This window comes from Nesoenas mayeri (assembly GCF_963082525.1).
Source record: "Nesoenas mayeri genome assembly, chromosome: 4".
Lineage (NCBI taxonomy): Eukaryota > Metazoa > Chordata > Aves > Columbiformes > Columbidae > Nesoenas > Nesoenas mayeri.
Window position 1 is genome coordinate 62,615,036 of NC_137540.1, and position 12,841 is coordinate 62,627,876.

The 12,841-nt window shown below is 42.4% G+C and overlaps 1 protein-coding gene across 1 annotated transcript in view; it reads left to right on the forward strand.

Moving 5' to 3' along the window:
• Nucleotides 1–9,499: 9,499 nt before the first annotated feature.
• Nucleotides 9,500–12,841, forward strand: part of RAB28 (RAB28, member RAS oncogene family) — a gene marked incomplete at both ends in the record, with an annotated part of 62,590 nt that continues 59,248 nt past the window's right edge. The window contains one exon of the mRNA XM_080343816.1: nucleotides 9,500–9,577. Within this exon, the coding sequence (XP_080199942.1) occupies nucleotides 9,500–9,577 (78 nt within the window). The remainder of the gene's footprint in view (nucleotides 9,578–12,841) is intronic.

The following is a 12,841-nucleotide window of genomic DNA, read 5'->3' on the forward strand; positions in this document are numbered from 1 at the left end:
TCACGGCTTAAGTCACTGATGAAGATGAGTTCACACAAAGGCACGAGGCTGTGGTGTGAGTGCATGGTCATTTCTGCCAAGTCTTGTGCTGCGAGGGTAACCATAGGCATAGGTGTGGTAGCAAATGAGGAGGGAGTGGGGATCATAACATCCCAAACCACGGCAGCTGTTTGCTCTCTGAACATGAATCAGAGCCCTCTGCCACACTGGGTAGTGACATGAATGCCTGTCAGGCACAACAGACATTTCAAAGTTGATTAGGACTTGTTACATTTAGTTATTCAAATAGGGATAATTTTCTGGCAAAGTACACTGGGATAATTAGCACTTCAATCATCTTTGCCTTCATTCGCTGACATGTTGCACTGAAATGGCACAGCTGGATGGTTTGTGGACGTAACGCAAGGCTTCATCCTCTTTCTCTTGCCCTATATCTTATGTAATCACTATGGCACTACATACTTGTGTAGGAGGCTACTATATGACACTTTACAGACATATCAAATTAATTTTGGACTCGAATTGTGGCCTACTCAAGAAAATCAGGTTTGGATGTCTGCAGTCAGTGCAAACCTACCTCTCTCATGAAGGTTTGAGAGGAAAGCCAGGCATCCAGCTCAGTAATTCCAGACTGAGATGTACAACTGACTGCATTGCTTGGATATTCACAGCAGCTAAAATCTCTAGTTAGGCACAAAGATCTCAGTTCACAAGACGATGTATACAGGTATAGCAAATAGGTCACATTTGTTCCTTAAAAATTGCGAATTGCAACCTAGGCATAAAGAAAGAAACAGGAACTTGCCACGGTTGCAGGGGAGAAGCAAGAAACAATGAGACAATTTGATTTAATTTGACAGATAACTGTCGTGGATCATCAGTGCATTCCAGCTGCAAAGGTACTTATAGACAAGGAGGTTGAGCAGTGAAGGAGTAGAGTAAGCTCTTGTCTCTTCACATCGGAGTTCTTCTGTGTTTGGACTGGTAATGGTTTTCCCCATACAGTACAGCTTCTTGAAGAGCTATGCAGATACATAGCCAAAATAATTTGAAGTGTAGAGACATCTCTTTCTGGAACAAAACTCCTGGAACAGGGATTCAAATTTTTCCAAGTGGATCACAAACCAGAATATTTTTCTATGTTATATAGAGACTAGTAAAATAAAGCCTAGCAGTCTAGGGAACTAATTAAGTTTGAACACACCGAAAGCATGGTTGGTATGCACTGCAGTGAACACAGAACTGCATGTTTAGGTATAACAGTCATTACTAACATCTGCAGTTTAGTGCTGGACATAAATGTATATTTGGAGAGGTCAAGGTAGGAAACACTGAGTTCTAATCTTGCCTTTGAGGCTGACACCATATATGACTATAAACAGGTCAGTTAGAGTTGGTGGAAAGAGGATTGCAGTGGGTTTCCTATACCAAGATTTATTCAACTGATGTACATGCAGTACCTCGGATGGAGATCAATAGCCAGCGATTATTGTTGAAGAGGCTGATCATAAAAATGATGAAGGGGTATTTTCATTATCATGGGTATGTTAAAAATCATCTGAAATTAGTAATTTATTCAGAAAACTGAGTTTGTCTTCTTGTGTATTATTCACAAGTAGATAATATCTTCTCAGACTGGTAGATTATATAAAGACATTTACTGATGTACATCCAAGGGATTTCTCCTGGCATAAAGTTCCGTGTGAAAAAGAATAATTAATAAGGACCTCCAGGCAAGTGGAAAACAGCATACATTGCAGCACAGGTTTATTTCACGTGTCAGATTAACGTGACAGTTTTCTTTGCAGAAAGACAATGGAGATGTGGTAGATGTCACCTATGTGGACACTGATAGAGAGTAGCTACTCATTAAGTTAAAAAAGATGGAAATCAGTGCATAAAGTGAAGATGAGAGAACTAGGTAAGGAGAAGATGATGATGGTTATTACTGAAAGAAGTATCAGGTTGCAGGGGATGGGCTACGCAAATATAAGCTTCAGGTGAAATCTTGTGTAATTAATTTCTTAGTGAGTTGCCCACAAAATGCAGGATTGAGCTGATTAACTGGTAAGATGATGCTGGGAAGCTATAGAGGAGGCTCAGGATAGTGGGCCAAAAGAACGGGATGCATCTATATCTGTGGGATGAGATTCAACCATATAAAGTGCAAGGTCATACACTTGGAAACCAGTAACTAAATCTTCAGGAGAAGACATTGCAGTTAACAGTTTAAGAGGAGAATGAGATAGATCTATTCTAAATGTGTTTTATTTATGAAAAAAGCAAATGCAATTGTAGTGCTCAGTAATAAAAGCTGGAGGAAAGGAGGAAAAGGGGAACATTTGAGGTTATGGCATTTGTCTTCCCAAGTAACCATTACATATGCTGAGGGTCTGCCTTCCAGGAAGGATCTAAACATTTACCTGCTGATGGGAAGTAGTGAATGAATTCCCTTTTTTGCTTTGTTCGTATGCATAGTTTTGTTTCACTTATTAAACTGTTATCTCAACCTTCATTTCTTATTTTTGCCCTTCTGATTCTCTCCTTCATCCTGCTGAGGGAAAGTGAGCAAGTGACTGGGTGGGTGCTTATCTGACAGGTGGGGTCAACCTACCCCACGGAGTAAGATCATGGCTCTAGAACAAGCTTCCAGCAAGAGCAGTGAGGGCTTTTAGACTGGTAACAAGTCAACACTGTGAGAAAGAGAGCTTTCTACATTATTCTAACAAGCATTGCAGTTTTGAGACAAGGAACAGGAGTTCCCAGTGATCCTCTGTGTTCAGGTGGGAAATTTCAAATTTGCACGACCCTCTCAGTAGAAGTCAGATGTACTTTGTGCGAATTCCAGTTGCCTCTTCTACAAATTAATTCTTGTTCTGAAGATCTTTTTGACCTCTTTCTCTAACTGTTGTTGTTACTTAGCCTGTCTGTTGCTGGATCTTCTACTCTGAGTTGGTTAGTGTGCTTTCCTTCAACAGTGAGGAAAAGTGTCCACCACACTGCAAATGTGGCGTGGCTTTACTAGTAAATTCAGCTAGTGGAAAGACCAGAGAATTTGTTTGTGCATACACACAACTGGAGAGCAAGTTTCCAATGTGGATTTTTCATGTTAGCTGTGGCCAGAATTACTATTCATGTCTTAAATATTACCCAGGTGTCAGTTAGCGATTTCCCTTTCCACAATGCAAGGAAAATATAGCACCTTGCAGAAATTAAAAAGCTACTACTTACTTCACACTTCTCTGCCTGTCACAGAGAGTGTAGAAGCAAAGATGTTGTTTGGGACCACATGCCTTGGTCACTTTTGCAGGAGGGAGGATGCGGTTAGCCTTCTCTTAAACATTTAGCTTGGCCTCCATAGTCTCGTGCTTGGTGAACCTCACTGGTCCTGTTTTACTGGGTAGTTTGTGGGGAAAAGCTGGCTAGCGGTTCTTCCCTATTTTATTAGGCAATGTAGTTCATAAAAGCTGTGGCCTTCAGTTTAACCATATTCCTGTGTGGAAAGTCTTGTTCACTGCAGTGCCCGGGCCAAAGACATTTACATCACTGTAATCAACAGCACTTAAAGTGGTTATTCCTTAGATGACCTTAGGTTAGCAGGAAGCAAGATGGAAGAATGCTCTTCCAAAAGCAAGGATTTCCAACTTGAGTAATAACTGTTTTTAATGTGTATAAAAACAAGTGATTATTTAACATTTCCACTCAGTTGTCAGTCTAGTCAGCTGCATTAATCACTGAGTCTGACTCAAGGCACAGTAATCAAGCAGTGCAGAAAAAAAGACTATCTGGTAAAGACATTAGAGATTATATTGATGAAGAAGAAACCGTTTGGTTTTTATTTGCAAATTTCTAGTCCAATTAAAAGTAACAGCTGTTTTCTCAGCTTCTTAGCTGAGTGGCAAAATCAACACAACAGAACAAATATTTTTTTTATTAAATGCACATTCCACTTTTTTTTTTTTTTTAACAATTTCACTTTTATTTTCAAGAAGGAAACTTTCTTCATTCAAACAGATGTAATGGCAATTTCCACCTTGGAGAAGAGGAGTGTCTATGGATCCCAGCTACAGAGACCTGAAACAGAAAAATTGATAAGAATGAAACACAAAAGGAAATGGCCGTGTTTGTATAAGCACAGGAAGAAACAGAAAAACAAAAGTGAAAAGAATGGCTTGTACTGGTAACAGAGGACACAGCTTCTGTCGATCACTTTGAGAAATGTGTTGTTTCCATCAAGCACTGAAGAGGACAGCACAGATGACTTGCTAGCTAACGACCCTGCATTCCTGACCAAGATGGCAAAAAGGTCGCAGGCTCTCACACATGCTATTCCTTTTTCCCTCAGCCCAGAATTCCACCCATTCAGCTTGGTTCACACCTCTTCTTAGAGCCTGCGAGAAACATAGAGCTATTTCCTATGTAGATAGTGATTTTTGGCTCTTTTGAAGATATTTGCACATAGGAAATGCAACCTCATACTATATTCTAAAAACGTCACACATTCACAAAGATCTAGTTTGCATTTGTACAATTTACATTCGCAAATATATTAGACTGTGTATGCCACAGTCAGGTTAACTTCAGAACAAAGGGACAAAGGAACCAAAACTGGAACTCTGCTATTTCTTCTTCAAACTGAAACTGATTAGCAACAATTGTTTTCCAATTAAATTGGAAAAAAATGGTGCAGAAAAAAAGGGAGTATTTCTGATTGCCAGCTCAAAACAGGGGCAGAACGAAAAGCAATAGCTTGCACTGAAAAATGTGACTAGGAAGGTGTAGGGGAAGATGGGCGGGAGAGAACTGGTGGCATCCACGAGAGGTATAGAAATAAGCAGGTGACAGGAAGGAAAGCTCCTTTTGACCCCAATGAGGAGTGAGCTGCTCTGTCTCCCATGAAGGAGGAAGATGTTCCACAGGAGGGGCTGACTGCAGAGAATGAATAATAAGAGATTCCCACATTTGTCTCTCACCCTGAGAAATTCCCATAGATCTTTCCCACAATGCCCACTCAAACCCTTCCAGTCCCCCTTCCCTACCTACATAAAACCTCTGACTCCTCCACCACTGCCTGTCTCCTCTCCTAAACCTCTCTGGACCTTCCTATCACTCTCCGTTACCTTTGTCCCCCCCACAACTCATTCAGCAGTTGTAGCAATTCCATTGGGGAGAGCTGCCAAGACTTCGAATACTCCAGCTTTTCAGCTAAAACTGAATTGGAACAACTTCAGTGATAATCTGAAGATGAAGAACCAACCAAATGAAAACATTTATTAAGCTCACTGCCCAGTTAGTAAATGTGTAAGATTTAGTAGTGGCATAGTGCAGCAGCAACAATCAGCCTTACAGACTCTAAGAAGTCCTCAACCTGAAGTGAAAATCTGTGTAGGCTAAATCTAAGCCTTCTGGGTTTGCCTTTCTCAGCAACCTTCCATGGACCCCTGCAAAGTGTTTTCAAACACCCAAGTCTCCAATGACAAAGAACTATCAGTTTAGGGAATCAAAATGAAGATATATAGCTCTTCTCTCTCATTTTCTGAAGTATAGAGATAGGAAGCTGTCTATACCATTTGGTTTTTCACATATTAAGAAGCTGAACTAATTCAGAAAATGCTGAGGCCAAGTAATAGGTCAAACCTGACAGAGAATGGAGATACAATTACTTTCTTATTTGGAGCGTAAATGAAATATGGAAATTTTGAAACCATTGTCATCTTACTTATCACTGACAATATTCTCAGTTACCAGTGGATTACTAGATAATTTCTTTATTTATTCATAAAGAAATAATATAAAGTATATAGAAAGTATAATGAAAAACAAAAGAGCAAATATAAAAATACTGTCTGATTGTCCAATAAACAATAATTATTTCCTGTGTCATTGGGTGACCCAGGCATTTTGCAGTGAAAGCTCTATTCAAAGGCACTACTCAAGAATTCTTTTCTTCATATTCTAAAAATGCAGGAGTTTCATATTATTTGCATGCTGCCGTCAATGAAAAAAAAATTGACTGGAGTATGTTCTGTTTGTTAATTCGAGTGCTTTTCAATATGACTGACATATTTTCTTCACCTGTAAAGTATCAAGCAGTTAATCTATAAATCCTTGTTCATATTTAGCAAATAACAAATTAGTTAAGATTGCATAACAAAAATATTTCAATCTGAAAACCTCTCTAGAGGGGATGTGCTGGTACCAACAATCCATATCACTCCACATAAAATAACTACATCACACCAGTAATTTACTTGCTGAACGTCAACAAATACGATGTATCAAGATTTGTTGTCTGACTGTTTGCTCCATTATGGTAGTATAAAGTGAAATATGGTAAATAACAGTCTTTTGTAGTTTTATTGTGAATTAAAACATCAACTCCACCAGACAGCTTTAATCTTGTACACTGACTATTTATAGAGCAAAAAAGGATTTTAGTACCTCCCTGTCATCCATACACTTAAGAACTGCAAGGAGGCTCTTTGGGGCTGAATTGTCCAATTACGTTCCTATGCTGTCTCCTGGAGTACTTTCCATTCATCTTTCTTGGTGGTCAACAGCAAACGTGTGCTTATCCATACCAAGTATTCTTTGTATTTCCAAAATTATGCCTTAATATATAAATGTTTATTTAAATAGATCATGCACAGCCTCAAGACAACTTTAAGCCCATGAATGCTGTATTAAAGATGAGACAGTTCTTTTCATATTGTTCACTCATTTAGATGATGACACTAACTTTTAAAAAGATCAGGTGATTTTTGGAGGAAAAATAAATATAATCTATGAAGAAAATTAAGTTTGGGCATGTGTACTATAACACACACATTTCTTTGTCATATTTCAAATGAGAATACATATGGCCTAGACACATGGAGCACCTTCCTCTCTGATCGTTCTGCTTTTGCACATGCAGCCTGAAGCCTCCCTAATTCTCATCTTTGGAGTTGAATAGAACTCTGCTTCATCCCAAAAGCACTGGGAAGCTTTGAATTAATCTTTTATGTTCTTTCTTAACGTGACTGAGTCAGAATTGGCAGGAATATGAACAGTTCCATCAACAGTGGTTTATCAATCACCTATCTGCCCTGATATGAGATAAGGAGCTTTTGAATGTCAAATACCAATTGTACAACCATTCAGTACATTGGAAATCAAAGTAAAATTCAATGTTTGTCCCAGTTGCTATTCCCTTCAAGAAATGCCGTTCAGCTGAGTCCTGATGCTGATCTTGCTGAAGTTCCTAGTTAAGAGAACTTGCAGTATAATTGGGCTAAAAGAAGATTTGAAATGGAAAGTAGTTGATGAGTAACACGTTTAATTTGTTTTGAAGTATGAGGAAAGTGACTAAGATGTGTGTCTGGTTTTCCATCAGAAATTAAGGTATTTTCTGCTTTCTTTTGTATATTTTTTTTTTCCCAAATGTCATTGGGAAAGCATTTTGCTTCAATTCTGCAAACACTTGAGTACATGAGTAATAAGGAATCTTCTTGATCCTGCTGAGGATTGAGTAAAACAGTGTACTTGTAATATTGGAAATTTCTGACATATTAATTTTAAAAATGAAATCTTGAAGACACTGAAACAGGAATGATTTCTATTCAGCCATTACACAAAGTTCTTATAAAAATTCATAGCCTGATACTGATTCCATTAAAGTACATCTATATTTTAAACAGTTTTAGCTGTCTCTCTTCTTCAAATTGTTGAGTAAACTATATGCAAAGAATCACTTGTTATCACTTGTCGTACTGGAAGGATATGGCAAATAGGGGCTTACAGAGGTCTATTTGATAGACCTCTACTATTTGATATCTCTATTAATGACTTTAGAATAGATAATATGATTCTTAAAGTTGCAGATAAAACTGAGTCGGAAGGGATAGCACACATTTTGGAGGACCAGATTATAGACAAATTTATTTTGACAAACTGTGCAAGTAGCCTGAAAAATAGGATGAAATTCAATGAGGACAAGCAGAAAGCACTACAGTTAAATATGAATAAAACCTCAAAGTGTATGGAATCCTGATAACAGGAGATTCAGACGTTTTTTAGTAAATCAGACACAGTGTGAGTCAGCAGTGTCATACCGTGAAGAAAGCAAACATCATACTGGGATATATAAACAGGAGTCTCATATGTAAGACACATGAAGCAAAACTTCCACTGTACGCAGTACTCACAAGGTCTCAGCCACGGTGCTGTATCCAGTTTTTGGCACAACACTTCAAGAAAGTGGAGAGGGGCCAAAGGAAAGCATCAAGAATAATCAGAAGTCTAGAAAAGACAAACCAGTGAAAGACTGAGCGAAGAGGAGTTGTTTAGTCTACGGAAAATAAGGCAGACTGGAAACGGGTTGGCAGTTTTCGAATACGTGAAAGGCTGCTGCAGAAGAGGGAGGTTATAAACCGTTCTCTGTGGTCATCGCGCACAATAAAATAATGGTTTAAAACGCAGCTAGAGCTATGATGACAAGTTTTCTTACTGACTGCCTATACGGAGAGCAAAGTTCTGAGTAGATTATGTAAGAAAGTGTCAGTGACCCTGCCCAGGGGGTTTAGGAGAAGGTTGGGCAAAGAGCTGCCAGCAGCAGCCGAGCTGCAATGTGGGGAAACCAGGCTGGGCTCCGTGCGCTGCTGTGAGGTTTGCTTTCTGTGCTAGCTCATTTCTTTAAAAATATTCAGGTTTGCTTTCTGTGCTAGCTCATTTCTTTAAAAATATTAACACGCCTTGTTGCTGTGGAGAAGCCCAGCCACGAAAGGGGCTCGCCCACGGAGGCGGATTGTGGGCAGAATGAAAACGCAGCCCCTGGGCTGGGGCGGATCGCGTCTGCAGGGAGGCACCGCAGGCGGCCGGTTTCTGCCCTCGGAGACGTCTCCGGGAACGAACCGGGTTTTATTCTCCTGTTGTAAGCCTCTAACTGTCCCGCCAGAGCTGCCCTTCCCGGGAGGCCCCCGCGGGGCTCGGAGGGGCGGCCACCGCCGTGCACGCACCAGAGCCCCGCACCGCGGAGCCGGGCACTCGGGATGGCGGAGCGCCCCTGGTATCCCCGCCCGCCCGCCCCGTCACCTCTGACCTCCCCGTTCCTTAGTTACCGCGCGGGGCGTCACTCCGGGGCTAAACCACCGCTGCGCGCAGCGGAGGGATGGGCTGAACCATTCGCGGCGCCGCCGCCGGGGGACGGAGGGGGAGACAAAAGTGAGGCCGTCGCAGGTGCTCCCGCTTGCGCCCGCAGCGGCTGTTGGACTTGTTGCTGTAGCTGCCGCCCACGAGCTATCCTCTCCCCCTTCCCTCCGTTCTCTCGTTGGTTTCGTCCCGTGCGGGCCATAGCGACGGCAGGCGCGCTGAGGGAAGATGGCGGCTCCGGCCTCTACACCGCTGCCGGTTCAGTGAGCGCGGCGCTCGCCTCTTTCCCCCTTCCCTTCCTTGCTCCTGCACCCCGTCCCTCCCCACTGCCCTCCGCCTCTTCTCCTTCCCCGCCGGGGGCGTACAGATCATGTCGGACTCGGAGGAGGAGGAGGGTCCGGACCGCCAGCTCAAGCTAGTGGTGCTGGGGGACGGCACCACTGGCAAGGTCAGTGCCGGCCCCGCCGGCAGCGCTCCGCTCCGCTCCTCTCCGCTGCCGCGGTGCCCCGAGCCCCCTTCCCGGCCTTCCCTCTCAGTGCTCCCGCCGGCCCTCCTGCTGAGGAGGGAGCAGCCCGTGGCGGCTGCCAGTTTGCTGTGCTGCCGTTGTCGCGACACTCGGCGGCGTGCCGCTGGCTGACCGCTCCCTCGTCACCCCGGCCGTGCACGTCTCTGCGTGCTCTGCCCCGTATGTGCGGCGGGGCCGTGACGGAGAGCCGGGCGGGCCCCCGCCGCTCCCCGGCAGGCAGAGCCGGGCGCTTCGCTCCGGGGCCGCCCGTATCCGCTCCGTGCTCCGCATCGAAACCCTCCACCGGGGCTTCTGTCCTCTCGTAGCCCCCGAAGAGCCTTGGTCAGCAGACCGACCTACACGGATTTAATCCAATTTTCTTGAGCCATAATAAAATGAGCGGCTAATAACCTAATTACTATGGAGCTGCCTGGTGCGGCGTTTCCCAGCGATCCCCGGGCGCTGCGGACCACGGGTTGGTGACGGGCGATCGCTCGGCTGGAGCTGCTGGCAGAGCCCAGAGCTGTTCTGAGCGGCTGGCGGTGCCCGAGGCGGGCTGGGGTCGGGGTTGGGCACGGGAATCCGCGGTTCCCGCCGAAATGGCGAGCAGGGAAGGGTGCTCAGCTGAGTCTCCAGGCTCTCTTCATTTCGGCTGCAGGGCTAATAGCCTCCTGAGGAGGATAGAACAGTTTGCATCTGTTTGAGTTACTGTTTCAGAGGTTGGAAGGAAGACCTTCTTCTGGGTCAGTTTAGTCTTTGTTTGTGATTTCTAGGTTTATTTTTTTTTCTATCTATAATGAACATAATTAAGTACTATATATAAGCAGTTTGTTTATAAACAAGTTATACTTGTCATTTTGAAAGAATAATTTTGACAAGCAGAGACCAAGTTAGGCAAAAGAGAGGGTGCTTTCTTACCCATGGAAATAACCACTGATCTTTGCTTACACGTGTGAACACATCTATTGCAATATGTAGCCTGTCAGATACACATTCAAGTTTTATTGTATATTTGAAGAATACAGTTTTTCCTCTGTCATTAACTTGAAAACACAAGGAGGCAGAAGTCTGCCTGTCTCACAGTTCTGATGAACTCTAGAAGTATTCTTAGGAGTGGTTTAAATGAACCACCTGCCATTAGTAGAAATAAGCTCTTAGTTAAAGTGCATGCGTAGTTTTGCTAACTTACTTATGCAGAGCTCTATGAAGAAACAAAATATTGTTTGTCTCCAGCGATTCTAAACCCAGCCTGAAGTAGTATTGTTTTCATCTGAGTCAGTAGATGGGCAATTCCAAGCCACTATGTGCTGAGAAGCATAATGAATGCACAGGATTGACAGCTGAAGTGCTGTTTCACTGATAGTGTTCCCCAGGAGTTTTCCATTCAAACTGAGGAATTCTTTCTCTACTGCTGTTCAGCACCTTGTGGCAAGACCTCTCGCCAATTGTGGATTTTCAAGCGTTCTTGAGTTTTGATGCATATTCCTGCTGGTTCCTACCTCTCACACAGGACCTGCCACTCACTGAATCTCCTGCTGGCTCTAGGAATCCTGTGCTTCAAGTGCACTTTATTTTTCATCATCAGCAGCTATGCTATGGTGGGCTGCTTTTCCTCCTGTCCCCCCTAGATGATGCTGTAATAGAGGCTTCTTCCAGCTATCCTATGGCCTAACAGCAAACACTTGCAATAATAGATTTATTGTAAGATCTTGTAAAAATAAAGTAGTGACTGGGTCATGGAATGGAAGGATAAAATGTACCTAGTGCTGTTTCAAGCAACTCAGAAGACTAAATTGTTGAGGTTCCTCTCCTTTGTTGGCTAATCTTTCTGCTTACTTGTTGAAACATGCATGTCGATATGTTTTCAACTCTAAATAGCCTGACTCTCACATCTGGTCCACATCTGGTCTTTACACATATGTATACTTACCCTCTCATTTACTGTACAAGACATTGGTTTTTCTCTTCCTCTGTTGCTGGGATTATTGGCCAGGAGTAGTATAGAAAATAATGGAATATATCTTTGAAATATTGCGTCTCATGTTTAATGTGAGATGTTCATATTTGACTTCATTGCTTCCCTCCGGCCAAAAAAAAAAAAGAATCCCTCCCTCTTGGCCATCTGGGGCTGTCTGGTCTTTGGTTCTCCAGAGGAAAAAAATTCATGTCTTTGTGAGTCAGCTGGCTGAAGGTGAAAACTTAATTTCTTTTTCCTCGCCTGTTGTTTAGAAGCAATGTGATTCAGGTTCTGTGCATCGGTTGGTAGCAGTTTAAAAACAAATCAGTGTCAGTTCATGCTCAGGGTAATGTTTGTGTTTCCACTAGCTAGGAATTGCTCTATCCATGAGGCAAGGGGGGGATGTTGTGCTGCTATTAATTTGTTTTGTGGTGGCTGAATGAATATTTGGATACTTAGAATTTTACGGGCAGGAATAAGCAGTAGTGGAACAAGCTCTAAGGATAGTAGAGTGGAAAGGGACGAAGGAATGAGAAGAGTGAGACAGACAGAGTAGAATCCGAAAAAGTATTAGGACAAAGTAGAGATGGTAAAGAAATAGTAAATTGTCAAAAAGAAAAGTTGAGGAAGGCAAGATTGGTTAGTAAGAAGATAATAATAGAGGATGATTTTAATTAACTAGACAAACTAGGAAAATAATCTGAAGATAAATTGGAAGCAGAGACAGCATCAGGTGAAAATAAATAACAATTATTAGTATCAGCTGGCTCTTTGATTTGGATTACAGGATGGAACATATATACACACAACAGCCTTATGCATCTATTTTTTTTAAAATCAACCTACTCTTCCTCAGCCAAAATAATTTTCCATTAAAATAAGCAGTGCTAGTATGGATTGAAATAAATGACATTATGATCCAAATATTTCTACTCTTGTTGTGCACAGGTTGGTTTAATATTGAAGTTTATAATGATGCTGATTTAAGCTAGAACCACTCTAATTTGCTACCATTGAAAACCGTTTTGGGCCTTTGGAAGCAAATCTCGGAGCTATTCACGGGGCAGTCCTGAAAAATATGTGTGCAGGAGGAACAAAGCAGCCGAGAGTCTTTGTTTCTGCCATCCATTGCAACTGGGACTAAAGTACAATAGCAGAAACATCCTACCGTTTCCTTCTGCTCTTAACAACAGATGATGAAAATGAAAGAGCGAATGCTCAACCTGGTGTGAGAATTTACACAAGCTGGA